We start from the raw sequence: 17,670 nt of genomic DNA on the forward strand, positions 1-17,670 counted from the left end.
CGATATTTGGGTAACAGATGTATAGTATTATGCTTTATAATACTATACTATTATAGTATAATAGTATAGTATTATGATGTGACTTCCCCAAAGGGGGGCGGCATACAGCCTTATAGCCATCTGTTATATTACCGAAACATTGTTGTGAAATAAGTCCTACAATGATGTCACCCAAAATGGCCACCTTCAAGCTCTGAATCAGCCAATAGTGAGCCTGCGAGGGGAAAGTCACAGCAGCATAACACCATTCAGTAATGATTAAGAAACAATTATTTTAATATTTAAATTTATTTTAAAAATTTGCTTTGCATTATGCGCAAAAATATTACGAATAAATACATGCATTTATTTTACACAATTTTGCTCAATTTTAATAACGAGTTTCGACACATGACAAATGTGATGCTATTTAAGTAATTAATCTGATGAATCACATCATTCTAAATTGCACTCACAGCTTTATATAAAGGAAAGACCAAAGTTGCTTATCTTAAAAAAAAAATGGATTCAGAAAGAAAACCTTGACGATCAAGCCTGTATCGTTTTATCAACTCGCTGTCGTCATATAATTCCAACACGTTCTTTCTTTGTTGCAAAGTGCGAGGTCTCCGCCTCTCTGCTGCCATGTTGTTCCTCCTAACTAGGAGCACTCTTAAATAATTTAGAAGCTGAGACTTAGTCTTAACACTTAGGAACCTTTATGAATCACACTTATTCTTAAGTCTAGGAATAACATTACAATGATGTCATTCTTAGAATTTTGACACACTTAAGACTAAAATTTTACTCTGAGCCGCTTTATACATATGGCCACAGATCATTACTTTCACACTGTGGATACAGATTTAACACACACACAAAGAGGGACAGAAAATATTAACACAAATTCTTGTAGTTTTGATATTATGGGGACAAAATTTTGTGTGACATGCTTTAGATACAGATCTAAAAGTCCCTTTGTCCCAGACACACACACACACACACACATACGCACACTCATATACACACACAGTACATGCAAAATGATCTACATAAAAGGATAAATTATATTTGTGTATGTTTGTGTTTTGGTTGTCAGTGTTCTGATATATCATCATTTCTATCCCAGGCTGTGTGAGTGTAATCTCACAGGGGAAAGCTGTAGAGCTCTGTCCTCAGTTCTCAACTCAAACTCCTCCAGTCTGAGAGAACTGGACCTGAGTGGAAATAATCTGCAGGATTCAGGAGTGAAGCTGCTCTCTGCTGGACTGGAGAATCCACACTGTACACTGGAGACATTGAGGTCAGATCATCATTTTCACACTGTGGATCCTGCATTTGTGTCATATGGCTGTTTTAGATTAATAAAATGTTGTCTGTCCTGGAGCACAATTTTAATAGAGCAGCAATAACTGCTATAGTTTTCCAGATTCAAAAATAACTATCAGTGAAATAGACGTGTAACAATCTGGATTTACTTCTGGCTTTCATACACACACTTCATGGGCTGTGAAGCATTTTGTTTGTGTGTATGTGTGTGTGTGTGTGTGTGTGTGTGTTGATCTATAAATGTTGATCTCTCTACAGGCTGGTAGGCTGCAGTATTACAGGTGAAGGTTGTGCTGCTCTGGTTTCAGCTCTGAAGTCAAACACCTCATCACACCTGAGAGAACTGAATCTGAACGACAATAAACCAGGAGAATCAGGAGTGAAGCTGCTCTCTGATCTACTGAAGGATCCACACTGTAAACTGGGGAAACTAAAGTTAGTTACTGACTGAAACACACACACACACACAGTAACAGTGATTTGGTGGTTTAACGTCTATTTATACACTTCAGATGAGATTCTGTATCTTAATGTGTTTGTACAGTAATAAGAAATAAAAACACTGTTCTGCATTTGGGTTCTCTCTCGGAAAAGAGTGGGATGCTTCTCACGGGGAAAAGAGTGGGAGAGAGCTTGCCCCTGGTGAAGGAGATTAAGTATTTTGGGATTTTATTCATAAGTGATGAAAAAAGTGTTAGATTGACAAACAGTGATTAGATTAACACCAGTGTTACAGTCACTGTACTGGTCTGTGGGAGTGAAGCAGGAGCTCAGTATGTAGACAAAACTCTCTGCTTACTACGTCTCTATCCTCATCTCTCATCTCTCTGCTTACAATCTACGTCTCTATCCTCACCGATCATCACAAGCTGTGAGTAGTGACTGTAGGAATACTCCAGTTGAGGTTGTTCAGGCAGCTGATGAAGGCGCCCCTTGGTGGCTTTATCAGGCAACAGTGTGTTTCTCCCAGAAACAATGATCCAGCCCCCCAATTTTTACATCATTTGTGGTATTTAGGGCCCAACGGGGTGAAGGGCCTTATTGTTTTCCTTAGGATTATTCTAATTATTCTTCTTATTTTTTTGTCAAGGTTTTTGGGGGTTTTAGGGCCCTCACCGTGCTCACACGCTCTTGAATATTTGCACACACCTTGGAATCTGCGGCCATTAGGGCCGGGCAGAGACTTGTACACGGGCGTGGCAAAGGGGCTCTACAGCGCCCCCTGGAATACAGAGGGCCGTATATCATACATACTTGCATGTATACATATGAAACTCGGTACACATATAGATCTCATCGAGCCAAACAACTTTCACACTGCATGTCATAAGCTCCGCCCAACAGGAAGTTGGCTATTTTAGGTTTTGTGAAAAACCCATGCTCTGGAATTTGATGTACTCGTCTTAGGTTTTTTTTACCCGATTGCCACAAAAATTGGTCAATATGTTCTCAAGACATTGCGGATGAAAAATCAGTAGGGGATTTTTGATATCTCAAACGGTTTGGCCGTGGCAAGGTGTTGAAATTATGTTGAGAAATGAGAAACAGGAAGTGTCTAATAACTTTTACATACGTTGTCTGATTTTGCTCAAACTTCAGCAGTTTATTCGTTCAAGGAGTCTGATCACAAAGATGTGACTATTAGGAGTCAAAGTTATAGCGCCACCAACTTGCAGCAGGAAGTGTGTTACTTTTTAAACGCTTTGAATGCACCCTCTTATATTTACCCGATTTGCTTCAAACTTCATCAGAATAATGTAAAAAATATGACCAATGTAAAATGGTGAAGGGATTATTGATAACTAAAATAGTGTTGCCATGGCAACATGTCAAACTTTAATATTCTTTTCTGGTATTTTTAAGGTCCTTACCATGCCTAGAATTTATTGAAACTTAACACACACTTCAGAATTAATGATAGTTAGACAATGGCAGCAGCTCATAAAAGGGCGTGGAAGAGGCACTCTATAGCACCACCTTTTGACAAAATTTGAGGGGTTAGTTTTAGCTACAGACACCAAACTCAGAATGTACATTCTTCTCATCAAGACGGACAACTTTCTAATTTACAGTCCAACAGGAAGTCGGCTATTTTGCTTTGAATGTGGATTTTTGGAAAAATCAGGCTGTAAATTAATGCATACTCCTCAGAGGAGAATGATACTATACACACCAAACTTTGTCTACATGATGCCAATATACTGAAGATGTTAAATTGCGAACGGATATCTTGAACGGTACTGCAGTGGCGATTTATTAAAGTAACAATAAAAAACATAGCTGTAATTTTCTTGTTTTTAAAAGTGCAGCTTCCAAACACTTCAAAACTTTTTATATACAGAGAACAAGTCATTCTGAGGAAATATGCATAGTTTCACGACTTTACAACGCTCTATGGATAACAGAAAATTAAAAAACTATCAGACATCTGATTTCACTCTGCCACTCTGCCTCTGTGTGAGAAAGGGGGGAGGGGGGATTGGGTGCGTGTGTGTGTTGAGTGAGGGGGTGAGTGTGGGGGTGAGTGAGGGGGTGAGTGTGTGTGTTGAGTGTGGGGGTGAGTGTAGGGTGAGTGAGGGGGTGAGTGAGGGGGTGAGTGTGGTGGTGGGTGAGTGTGTGTGTTGAGTGTGGGGGTGAGTGTGGGGGTGAGTGTGTGTGTTGAGTGTGGGGGTGAGTGAGGGGGTGAGTGAGTGGGTGAGTTTGTGTGTTGAGTGTGGGGGTGAGTGTGGGGGTGAGTGTGGGGGTGAGTGTGTGTGTTGAGTGAGGGGGTGAGTGTGGGGGTCAGTGAGGGGGTGAGTGTGGTGGTGGGTGAGTGTGTGTGTTGAGTGAGGGGGTGAGTGAGGGGGTGAGTGTGGGGGTGAGTGAGGGGGTGAGTGTGTGTGTTGAGTGAGGGGGTGAGTGAGGGGGTGAGTGTGTGTGTTGAGTGAGGGGGTGAGTGTGGGGGTGAGTGAGGGGATGAGAGAGGGGGTGAGTGTGTGTGTTGAGTGTGGGCGTGAGTGTGGGGGTGAGTGAGGGGATGAGTGGTGGTGGGTGAGTGAGAGAGAGAGAGAGACTTTTAAACATAATCAAATAATCAGTAATTTTGTTGTTGTTGTTGTCGTTGTTTTTTTATTCATTACAGCCTTATCCTTTTCTGTCAGTTTTAGAGACAAATAAATCCTAGAACCAGTTAATTTGTAGGGAACTGACAACATAATTTTATATAATTAGGTGAGTTTGGGGGTGAGTGAGGGGGTGAGTGTGGGGGTGAGTGAGGGGGTGAGTGTGGGGGTGAGTGTGGGGGTTGAGTGAGGGGGTGAGTGTGGGAGTGAGTAAGGGGGTGAGTGTGGGGGTGATTTTGGGGGTGAGTGAGGGGGTGAGTGTGGGGGTGAGTGTGGTGGTCGGTGAGTGTGTGTGTTGAGTGTGTGTGTTGAGTGTGGGGGTGAATGTGGGGGTGAGTGAGGGGGTGAGTGTGGGGGTGAGTGTGGGGGTGAGTGTGGGAGTGAGTAAGGGGGTGAGTGTGGGGGTGATTTTGGGGGTGAGTGAGGGGGTGAGTGTGGGGGTGAGTGAGGGGGTTGAGTGAGGGGGTGAGTGTGGGAGTGAGTAAGGGGGTGATTTTGGGGGTGAGTGTGGGGGTGAGTGAGGGGGTGAGTGTGGGGGTGAGTGTGGTGGTCGGTGAGTGTGTGTGTTGAGTGTGGGGGTGAATGTGGGGGTGAGTGAGGGGGTGAGTGAGGGGGTGAGTGTGTGTGTTGAGTGTGGGGGTGAGTGAGGGGGTGAGTGAGGGGGTGAGTGTGTGTGTTGAGTGAGCGGGTGAGTGAGGGGGTGAGTGTGTGTGTGTTGAGTGAGGGGGTGAGTGAGGGGGTGAGTGTGTGTGTTGAGTGTGTGTGTTGAGTGTGGGGGTGAGTGTGGTGGTGAGTGTGGGGGTGAGAGAGAGAGAGAGAGAGAGAGACTTTTAAACATAATCAAATAATCAGTAATTTTGTTGGTTTTTTTTTATTCATTACAGCTTAAGAAATGTCTTGGGCCTTATCCTTTTCTGTCAGTTTTAGAGACAAATAAATCCTAGAACCAGTTAATCTGTAGGGCACTGACAACATAATTTTATATAATTAGGTTAATAATTATGTTAATTATGACATAAAAAGATCAAAAGATACAGACACGTGGACTTATAAATTTTTGTGCTGCAAATAATATTTTCAGACTCATTTGAAACTGACCTGTGACCTCCTGTGACATGACATTCATCTGAGTTTACATAATCTCATGGATGTAACACTCACAGATGAAGGGTAACACTTTATAATAACTGCACTCTATGAATCATTAGGTAAGCATGAGTAAATGGTGAGTTCATCCTTTATAAAGCCTTGTCCCAACATTAATAGTCATTAGTAAGCAGTTTATAAATACAGCTATAAATGCCTTGCTCTTGATTTATAAGCGCGTCTATTACAAAGGAGATTAAAGGCTCAGTTATCCTTCTAACAAAAAAAAAAATAAATAAATAAATAAACACAACACAGAGGGATACAGAACTCAGAAATATTTATTTCAAGATGCAATAAAATGAAACTGTACAACTGTACACTTCATTTTTTTTCTGTGAAATTGCAGAGGTTTATTTTTCATTTTTTATCAAGTGTACAGCTGTACAGTTTCATTTTTTGCATCTTGAAAAATATTTCTGTGTTCTGTATCCCTCTGTGTTGTGTTTAACTTTTCTGTTTGGAAGATAAATGATCCTTTAAATTTGCTTTGTAAATGCTTTACAAGGTATAAATAGTCCTTACTTTAGATGAGCTCACAAAAATAGATGGTTGGCAACTACTAAATGTTTTATAACAACCTGATTTAATCCTGAATTACAGCAGGAATATGTGTCAATAAAGCAGTTATTAACACACTGAGCAACTATTATCATGTGTCTAAATAATAAGATTTATATATGTACATTTTAAATAGTTTATTAATCATTTACTTACACTTTCTTAATGATCTTATCAACCACTGACAACTCCTAAATGACTGGTTTGTAAATAACGTAATAATTTAGAAATGATAAATTGACCGTTAATAAAGTATGAAAATAAAATTATTAAACATTATAGATATGCTCAAGAACAAAACATTTATAGCTGTATTTATAAACTGCTTACTAATGCCTATTAATGTTGGAACAATGCTTTATAAAACATGAATTGACTATTTACTAATGTTTAACTAATGACTCATAGTGTGAGTTATTATAAAGTGTTACTAATGCATTAACTAACATGAACTAACAATCAACAATATATTTTCACAGCATTTATTAATGTTTGTTGATGTTAGTTAATCAAAATGTTCATGTTAATTCACAGTGCATTAACTAATGTTAACAGATAAAATTTTAAATTTTAATAATGTTTAAGTTTTGAATATTAACTAACATTAATAAATGCTATATAATTATTGTACATGTTAATTAATATAGTTAATGTTAATAACTGAAGCCTTATTGTAAAGTGTTACTAAAGTTTTCTATATTGTTCTGTGTGCATGTTTCACAGTCTTGATGGTTTGGATTAACCCTTTAAGTGCTGTATCCCTTAAAACCAGACTGCCAGAGGGTTACTGTAAATGCATGTGCCCGCTGGGCACAGTTTTCCTGATGCCACCTGGGTGGCGTTTGCACTAATGGCTTGGGAACGCCATCGCTGCTTGCAGCTATATTTTATCTTGCTCTTTAGACTCTGCTTTGTGTATTGTTTACCCTTTTACACTGTCTAGTTAATGCCTGTGTGCTGATCACCTGACCTCTTCCTTGTTCAGTGTGTGAAGTATTGATTAGCCCTTGGATTTAGTTCCCCTATTTGTATTTAATAAAAGCCACTTGCACTTGCGTCCATCTGCCTCCATAACACCAGCAATGTTTCACCTCCTGCTTCAGATCATATCATAGTACTGAAATAGCATTTTATTAAAGTAGTAAATGATCTGAGATTAAATGCTGAAACAGATGGTGTTTTGGTACTTGTGCTTTTAGTGCTTTTAGATTTTACTGCTGCATTTACACTATAGATCACATCACACTTCTTGAACAGGTTGAGAATAGTTGGTCTTTCTGGGACTGTCTTAAACTGGTTTTCTACATATTTAACTGGAAGACAATAATTTGTTATTCTAGATGAACATCAGATAAGTGTGATATTCTCTGTGTTGTACCACGAGGCTCTGTATTGGCCTAGCTTTTCTATTCTTTATTTTTATATTTTATATTCTTATATTCCACTTTTATAGACCTAGTATATGTTGCTGCTAGGTCAGATTATTAAGAAGCATGGAGTCAGTTTGCATAGCTATGCAGATGATACACAGTTATACATATCTGTAAGGCCAGATATAACTAATGCTGATGAGCTTGTAACCTGTTTGTTCAGCGTTGTTGGCTAAACTAATCATGATTTTTCAAAACTAAAAAAAGACAGAAATGCTTGAACTGAATTTAGAAATCTTGGTGTAATTCTGGATTCTGATTTATCTTTGAAACCACAAATTAATAACATTACTAAAACTGCATTCTATAATTTATGGAATATAGCACGGGTCAGACTTTATGTCCAGTTACAAGATGCCAAGAAATTGATCCATGATTAGTTTCTTCTCACCTTAATATTGTAATGCATTTCTCACAGGACGTCCTACTGCTACAGTAATCTCTTAATGCTATAGCGCCTGTTTTTTTCATTGACAAATTGTGTGTTAATATCATCTAGTGGGTGAAGCAGTTTTTGTTTTTATGCACCAAATATCTGGAAGACGTTAACAGTAAACATTCATCATGCTCCTTCTATCTTTGATTTTAAAACCAGCTAAAACATTTTCCCACTTTTACCAGCTTTTAACTCACTTTTATTAGTTTCTTACTTTCACTGGCATGTTACTTTTATATTATTTTAATATTATTTTAATTCTTGAAGTCTATTCTATTTTTACACTGTTTATAAAATATTTATATTTTACATTGTTATTATTTTCTTCCTTTTGTGCCTGCTGCTATTTATTTCACTATTATTAAGCAACAGTTCGTTCTGATCCACTAATTTGATTGGATAAGCAGCGATCCAAGAGCACTGATATTTGATATAACAGCACGGGTACATTTCACTGTGTGTATCACTCCGCTTGTCTGTGTTCACTACATAAAACTCTAATTCTAGCACAGAGACATTCAGAGGAAAGCAGAGCGTCAACGAGAGGAAAGAGCAGACAAGTATAGAGAAGGCAGTCACTGATGCTAGCTTGTAGAAGAGATGTGAGAGTAACAGTGTACAGTACACCGTGAGAGACATTCAAGTAGCAGGTGAATGTGACGAGGGCCTTAGTTGGGAAAAGTGGTAAATGTGAGGAAATGAGGCCTGGGAATCATATACTGAGAGGGTTGAACTGTACTGCGATGCCAACAACATGGAGGAGAAAAAGAAAGTCTCTACACTTCTCAGTTTAATGGGTGCTAAAATATACAGTCTTCTATGCAGTATAGTTCCCCCTGAGCAAGCAAGATGTTTGACGAAATTGTTGACATTTTACAAAATCACTTGAGTCCAAAACCGCTAGTAATAGCTGAGAGATTTAGATTCCACAAATGGAACGAGTCAAAGCATGAAAGCATTTCCAAATACACTGCAGAATTGCATCAACTTTCGCAATACTGTGACTTTGGAGATGGACTTTCTGATGCAGTAAGAGTCAGGCTTGTATGTGGCATGCATAATCAAAGCACTCAAAAGAGGCTACTGTCAGAAAGAGACCTAACCCTTGAATGGGCACTGACCACTGCAATATCAATGGAGACACCAGGAAAGGATGCGTCAGAGTTACAGATAAAGAGTTTAGAATGTGAAACTCACAAAATGTCTTATTGCAAAAAGCCAGAAATGGTGTCGATGTGGCAAAGCATCCTATGATGCCATCAGTCATCCCAAAAGATGTGATAGACAAGGCCACATAGAGAGGGTGTGCAAAACAAGACCAAAACACAACCAAAAAGAAAACTCACACAGAGACAAAAGTTCCAGACATGAAGCTAAACAGGTTCACAACGTAACTGTTGTTACAAAATGCTTCCCAAATGCTTATAAATCTCATACTGTGGACATGTCACTGACAAAAACGGCTTATATTAGTCACAATAAAAAACTGAAATAGTGATGAATAATGATGATGAATAGTGAATAACAGAATAATGGACTGCCATCTTTGTTGTCTTTTCTATAGAAGTCTACATACACACACATGCCGGTGTAGCATATACGATTTATTTTTTATTTGCCTCTGTAGGCCACAGTTTTAAATTTGGACTCCAAAAATTAAAGTGCACATTCTCAGAGTTTAATCAGTGGTATTTTTATACATTTATGGTTTACCATGTAGGTATTACAGCACTTTTTCACATTTCCCCATTATATGTGTTTCCTTTTGTGTTTGAGAGGTCAGTGTTCTGATATATCATCATTTCTATCCCAGGCTGCGTTGGTGTAATCTCACAGAGGAAAGCTGTAGAGCTCTGTCCTCAGTTCTCAGCTCAAACTCCTCCAGTCTGAGAGAACTGGACCTGAGTTACAATAATAACCTGCAGGATTCAGGAGTGAAGCTGCTCTCTGCTGGACTGGAGAATCCACACTGTACACTGGAGAAACTGAGGTCAGATCATCACTTTCACACTGTGGATCCTGCATTTGTGTCATATGGCTGTTTTAGATCAATAAAATGTTGTCTGTCCTGGAGCACAATTTTAATAGAGCAGCAATAACTGCTATAGTTTTCCAGATTCAAAAATAACAAACAGTGAAATAGACGTGTAACCATCTGGATTTACTTCTGGCTTTAATACACACACTTCATGGGCTGTGAAGCATTTTTTTTTTTGTGTATGTGTGTGTGTGTGTTGATCTATAAATGTTGATCTCTCTACAGGCTGGTAGGCTGCAGTATTACAGGTGAAGGTTGTGCTGCTGTGGTTTCAGCTCTGAAGTCAAACACCTCATCACACCTGAGAAAAATGAATCTGAACAACAATGAACCAGGAGAATCAGTAGTGAAGCTGCTCTCTGATCTACTGAAGGATCCACACTGTAAACTGGAGACACTACAGTGAGTTACTGACTGAAACACACACACACACACACACACACACACAATAAGAGTGATTTGGTGGTTTAACGTCTCTTTATACACTTCAGAGGAGATTCTGTATCTTAATGTGTTTGTACAGTAATAAGAAATAAAAACACTGTTCTGCATTTGGGTTCTCTCTCGGAAAAGAGTGGGAGAGAGCTTGCCCCTGGTGAAGGAGATTAAGTATTTTGGGATTTTATTCCTGTGTGATCAAAAAAGTGTTAGATTGTGAAACGGTGATTAGATTAACACCAGTGTTACAGTCACTGTACTGGTCTGTGGGAGTGAAGCAGGAGCTCAGTATGTGGACAAAACTCTCTGCTTACTATGTCTCTATCCTCACCTCTCATCTCTCTGCTTACAATCTACGTCTCTATCCTCACCTCTCATCTCTCTGCTTACTACGTCTCTATCCTCACCTCTCATCTCTCTGCTTACAATCTACGTCTCTATCCTCACCTCTCATCTCTCTGCTTACAATCTACGTCTCTATCCTCACCTCTCATCTCTCTGCTTACAATCTACGTCTCTATCCTCACCTCTCATCTCTCTGCTTACAATCTACGTCTCTATCCTCACCTCTCATCTCTCTGCTTACAATCTACATCACTATCCTCACCTCTCATCTCTCTGCTTACAATCTACATCTCTATCCTCACCGATCATCACAAGCTGTGAGTAGTGACTGTAGGAATACTCCAGTTGAGGTTGTTCAGGCAGCTGATGAGGGCGCCCCCTGGTGGCTTTATCAGGCATCAGTGTGTTTCTCCCAGAAACAATGTTCCAGCCTCCCAATTTTTACATCATTTGTGGTATTTATGGTTTTGTATTTTGTATAAATGAATCTATCTTTTCGTGTGTTTTGTGAATGAAAAATATTTTACTGATTATGTAGTTTAATCATTTCTGTTTGTTTTATAGTTTAATATGTGTATTTGGGGCTCTGCAATATAAATACTGTACTTTAACACACACACACACACACACAAAGAGGTACAGAAAATATTAACTTAAATTGTAGTTTTGATATTATGGGGACAAAATTTAGAGTCACACGCTTTAGATACAGATCTAAAAGTCCCTTTGTCCCAGACACACAAACACACATACGCACACTCATATACACACACAGTACATGCAAAATGATCTACATAAAAGGATAAATTATATTTGTGTATGTTTGTGTTTGAGATGTCAGTGTTCTAATATATCATCATTTCTCTCCCAGGCTGTGTGAGTGTAATCTCACAGAGGAAAGCTGTAGAGCTCTGTCCTCAGTTCTCAGCTCAAACTCCTCCAGTCTGAGAGAACTGGACCTGAGTATCAATAACCTGCAGGATTCAGGAGTGAAGCTGCTCTCTGCTGGACTGGAGAATCCACACTGTACACTGGAGACACTGAGGTCAGATCATCACTTTCACACTGTGGATCCTGCATTTGTGTCATATGGCTGTTTTAGATTAATAAAATGTTGTCTGTCCTGGAGCACAATTTTAATAGAGCAGCAATAACTGCTATCGTTTTCCAGATTCAAAAATAACAAACAGTGAAATAGACATACAACAATCTGGATTTACTTCTGGCTTTCATATACACACTTTATGGGCTGTGACGCATTGTGTGTGTGTGTGTGTGTGTGTGTGTGTTGATCTATAAATGTTGATCTCTCTACAGGTTGAAAGGCTGCAGTATTACAGGTGAAGGTTGTGCTGCTCTGGTTTCAGCTCTGAAGTCAAACACCTCATCACACCTGAGAGAACTGAATCTGAACGACAATGAACCAGGAGAATCAGGAGTGAAGCTGCTCTCTGATCTACTGAAGGATCCACACTGTAAACTGGAGAAACTACAGTGAGTTACTGACTAAAACACACACACACACACACACACAATAAGAGTGATTTGGTGGTTTAACGTCTCTTTATACACTTCAGAGGAGATTCTGTATCTTAATGTGTTTGTACAGTAATAAGAAATAAAAACACTGTTCTGCATTTGGGTTCTCTCTCGGAAAAGAGTGGGATGCTTCTCACTGGGAAAAGAGTGGGAGAGAGCTTGGCCCTGGTGAAGGAGATTAAGTATTTTGGGATTTTATTCATGAATGATGAAAAAAGCTTTAGATTGACAAACGGTGATTAGATTAACACCAGTGTTACAGTCACTGTACTGGTCTGTGGGAGTGAAGCAGGAGCTCAGTATGTGGACAAAACTCTCTGCTTACTACGTCTCTATCCTCACCGATCATCTCTCTGCTTACAGTCTACGTCTCTATCCTCACCTCTCATCTCTCTGCTTACAATCTACGTCTCTATCCTCACCTCTCCTCTCTCTGCTTACAATCTACGTCTCTATCCTCACCTCTCATCTCTCTGCTTACAATCTACGTCTCTATCCTCACCTCTCATCTCTCTGCTCACAATCTACGTCTCTATCCTCACCTCTCATCTCTCTGCTCACAATCTACGTCTCTATCGTCACCTCTCATCTCTCTGCTTACAATCTACGTCTCTATCCTCACCTCTCATCTCTCTGCTTACAATCTACGTCTCTATCCTCACCTCTCCTCTCTCTGCTTACAATCTACGTCTCTATCCTCACCTCTCATCTCTCTGCTTACAATCTACGTCTCTATCCTCACCTCTCATCTCTCTGCTTACAATCTACGTCTCTATCCTCACCTCTCATCTCTCTGCTCACAATCTACGTCTCTATCGTCACCTCTCATCTCTCTGCTTACAATCTACGTCTCTATCCTCACCGATCATCACAAGCTGTGAGTAGTGACTGTAGGAATCTCCTTTATCAGGCAACTGTGTGTTTCTCCCAGAAACAATGATCCAGCCCCCCAATTTTTACATCATTTGTGGTATTTATGGTTTTGTATTTTGTATACCTGAATCTGTCTTTTTGTGTGTTGTGTGTATGAAAATGTTTTACTGATTATGTAGTTTAATCATTTCTGTTTGTTTTATAGTTTAATATGTGTATTTGGGGCTTTGCACTATAAATACTGTACTTTAAAATTACACACACACAGTGTTTACACTGATTTTTCTTGTGAGGAATCTGATGACTGATTCTGATAAACATATGATCAAATCTGATCGTTCTGCTCTTTTCTCTTTCTTTACAGATTTCAGCCACTTTAATTCTGATCTGATCTGAGTCTCACACACAGAGGATGATGAGGATAAACTCTTACAGTACAAAGTGTTTGAAAAACATGATCATTTAGTGATAATCAGATGGTGTACAACATGTCAGCACTTCTGCTTCTCTAGTTGTTTGTAAAAATGCACAGCTGAGATAAATAAACTTTAACTGTACAGTAATTAATCTTTTCTTATTAACAGCAAAACAGAAACTGTTAATGCACTCATAATGTCATTTAATAGTTTTGTATATACAGTATATTCATGTTTTTCCATTTACATGTAGCAGAAGGAAACATTTATGTTTAAAACACATTATAAATATCTTGTAGTATCAGTTCAATGCAGTAATTTGGTCATTGCTCAAAGTTATACACTGTTTATACACTGAGTTAAAGTAATTTGTTTCCTACTGAAGTTGTTAGAAAATTAAGATTAGAAAAGTTTAATTTTGTTGACTATGTACATAATTATGTTTCAATTTATTAAATCGTGTGTTTATATATTTTTAATTGTTTTAAATTTTTTTGGTGTGTGTACGTGTGGGTGTGTGTTTGTTTGCACCTCAGTCTGTATCCATGCTGTAATATAGTGCTGTGTTTGACTTAACTTGAATGGTGAGTGTCATTTTGGCCTGGAAAAAACATGCATACCTCCATGTTCATCTTTTGTTAGCAATAAGCTAGCCAGCTAACTCTGATGAGTGATGTATATTTACCTCCTCAACACAGCAAACTGTATAGTCAGTATTATAGAACATAATAACCCTCAAGGATTATTACAGAGAATCTACAAAGAATGTGCCATCATTAGCACAATGTTGAATAAATGCCTAAAATTAAAAAATATAAAAAATAACTGCTAGAGATAGACTTTAAGCTAGCTAGCACAGTGCAGTCAAGTTTCTATGATACTATGTGTGTTTTTAGACTTATAATAATATTATACTATGTGTGTTTTTAAACTTAATAATAATTAGCATGGTAAGTATTAATTAGCAGTATTTAAACTCATTGCTTTTAGCTTCTCTGTCATTTCTGCAAACTTAAAAACTCGTAGTAGGAGATTAATCTTCAGCTTCTTCTGAACACAGTGTGTGTGTGTGTGTGTGTGTGTGTGTGTGAGTGTGTGAGAAAGAGAGAGAAATTTTCTGGTACAGAAGCAGAAACACCTCTATGGCATCAAAATGCTTCATTGTGTGACTTCACTCCGTGACATCGTTCCCCACAGACACAAGTGTTCCTGATAATATACACTAACACTGTTCCACTGCTGCTAATGCTTTCCCTTCTTTTACACTTTTATAACACACTTAAAGAAGAAGAAAAAAAAGAATAAAATAATAAAATATCACAGCTCCTGTTTGCTGCATTCTTAAGCTTTCTTTTCTTTTCACTCTAAATGTTCTGTGTTGAAGATATTTAGCACTGAAACGGGACTAATGCATAAAAACATGCCAAAAACCCCATAAAATACTCCAGTTAAAGTGTTTCACCCTAAGAAACCATCATCACATGCTCATAGTGAGTGTTTATGACTTTAGTGTGTGAATTGTTTTGGTTAAATTTAGTCCTCTTATGGAATGGATTTTAAAAATCTACAGCAATCAGTTTGAAATTCTGCACACTAGTGTGATTTTTTATGAGGAAGATGTGTACTGTTAATTGGTGTATATTGATTAGAATATGTTCAATACGTTTTAAAAAGTTAATAACCTTATATTACGGTCCTTTCGGGTTTCACAAAAATGCAGATGTGTCCTGGGCAGAGTTTGATTTTGACACCACTGGCTGAGCTGTATAGGCTATAGCCAGTTTGGGCGAGTAACAGTAAGGAAGCTGGATAATAACTTTGGCGCTGATAAAGATGAGCTACCAGTTTAACCAGTGATCATGTTTCAGCAGCTGGTAGCTGGTCAGAACAAGCTGCATTTTCCAGCACTGATGCTGCAAATAAAAACAGGTTTTTTAATTTTTATTTTTTTTTAAATAGGAATGAAAAAAGATAAAGACTGCACAGCTTATAATATAATAGCATGTGAGTTCAATAACTACGTTAACTGAAAACAACATATTTCTTTAGCTATTTAATGTGAGAAATGTAGCTGTTTTTTTTAACACCTCACAAAAAAACTGAAAGAAAACATCAGCACACGTATTTACACCAGAGAGATCTAACGCACCAAGCGTTTAAAAACATACGCTGTCTTTATAACTTTTTTTTTTTTTTTTTTTAAATAAATTTTATGAAACGTCACGTGTGATCACGCGGCACCCTGCAGTCTCGCTTCTTAGAGTTTAAATTCATTTGTTGTGCTTCACACAACATCCACCAGGTGGCGCCTGGAACAACACACTGCAGCTCAACACACAGCACACTGGCAACAATGGAATGTGTGTTCGGTTAGATTTAAGAGAAAATATTAGGTATGGTTTACATAAAAATATTACATTTCTCATCAAAACGGGATTTCATTGCTTATGCTAAAGCTAATTTAAACCAGTTTCTAATTACAAGACTGAATTATGTAAAGTCCAGAGGTGGACAGTAATGAAGGACATTTACTTGAGTACTGTACTTAAGTACACTTTTTGAGTATCTGTACTTTACTTGAGTATTATTTTTTCTGGAAACTTGTGGCTTTAACTTCAGTCCATTTGAAAGACAAATATCGTCCTTTTCACTCCACTACATTTCTATCAATGTCCTCTAGTCGAAAGTCATCACTATGTAGCAGCTTTGAAACTCAGTGGATGATTTTTTTCTTCTCTAAAACGTGATTGGTTGTTTGCAGGTGACAGACAGCCTATCACTAATCACTCTTGTAGGGTCACGTGTCGTGGCCACACTTAAAAAGTATGTTCCAGTTTTCTGAAAAGGTCAAAGATTGTTTTCGTTTTAAATGTTTGCTTTGTTTGCCTAAAACAAAGCAAATCACAGCCTTCAGAAACTCGCCGTCCAACCTGCGGAAGCATATTGAGGGATGTAAACTTTTAATTTCTTGTGAAAGCTTGAAATTGTCTGTGCTTTAGAGCTAAAGTTTCAGTATGAAGTATGGTCGCTCAAATGATTGATGGATTTGGCCGCCAGGTTGCCATGGCATTGTGGATACACCGCTGACGCAGAGGGAAGGTTCCACAGTGACGTCAGTTAGCATGCAAAAGCCTGAAAAGGTTTTAAAAAATCTCTTTATTCCACAGATACTACACGCTAGTCAGTGTATTCAGTAGGTTGCTTCAGAGGCATAAGGTATTGTAAGTATTACATACAACAATGCAACAATAATAAAACAATGCATTGACATAAAAAAGGAAATTTACATTTGATACTTAAGCACTTTTAAAAGCAAGTACTTCTGTACTTTTATTTAAGTAAATAAAACTATAATAAATATAGTTTCACTTCACACTACAATGAAACTATAAGTGCAAGTGCCTAGGAACTTTTTCCAAGGAGGAGTGATGAAAGTATGCAAGCACTAATTCACTTCACTCAAAAATAAATAAATATATATATATATATATATATATATATATATATATATATATATATATATATATATATATATATATATATATATAAATATGGGGCATTTATTTAACAATAAATCATAAACTAAGAATGACTTTTTTCTTCCGTTACAATGTATTTAGTTGGAAACACAATATCCCTTTGTAACTCAGAACTCAATGTCCTTTTAGTATAGAACCAATGTCAAATGTTGGAATGTCCTTTCAATTCAGAATTTAAATCCAATATTTTTTCCTTCAGTTGTAAAATCCAGTGTCTTTCTAGTCCAATCAGTATCAGTGTACTTAGAAAAAAAATATGGACAAAGAAAAATCAAAATGAGCCTTTCAAAATTAGGATCAGAGCTCTGAAAAAAATAAAGAAATAAAATGTTCTACCTGGGTAGTGTGTGTTTTTTAAAGTGTGATGAGATCTCCAGCGCTTTTCTGTGAGATGAAATGAAAGACAAGAATGGAACAGTTCCTGCTGATAAGGACTCCTCACACTCTGCTCTTCTGCCGTGTTTCTGTCTGTCCAATGGAGGTGAATCCAATGGCCTTAT

General features: G+C 38.0%; 1 protein-coding gene across 1 annotated transcript in view; it reads left to right on the plus strand.

The window, feature by feature from the left end:
• The window catches only part of LOC113523756 (uncharacterized), a 507,872-nt gene that overhangs the window by 442,439 nt on the left and 47,763 nt on the right, over positions 1–17,670 (plus strand). Inside the window, exons 21-23 of the mRNA XM_053235375.1 lie at positions 9,796–9,972; positions 10,246–10,422; positions 11,675–11,848. Of these exons, the coding sequence (XP_053091350.1) occupies positions 9,796–9,972; positions 10,246–10,422; positions 11,675–11,848 (528 nt within the window). The remainder of the gene's footprint in view (positions 1–9,795; positions 9,973–10,245; positions 10,423–11,674; positions 11,849–17,670) is intronic.

The sequence above is a fragment of the Pangasianodon hypophthalmus genome, chromosome 1, assembly GCF_027358585.1.
Source record: "Pangasianodon hypophthalmus isolate fPanHyp1 chromosome 1, fPanHyp1.pri, whole genome shotgun sequence".
NCBI lineage: Eukaryota > Metazoa > Chordata > Actinopteri > Siluriformes > Pangasiidae > Pangasianodon > Pangasianodon hypophthalmus.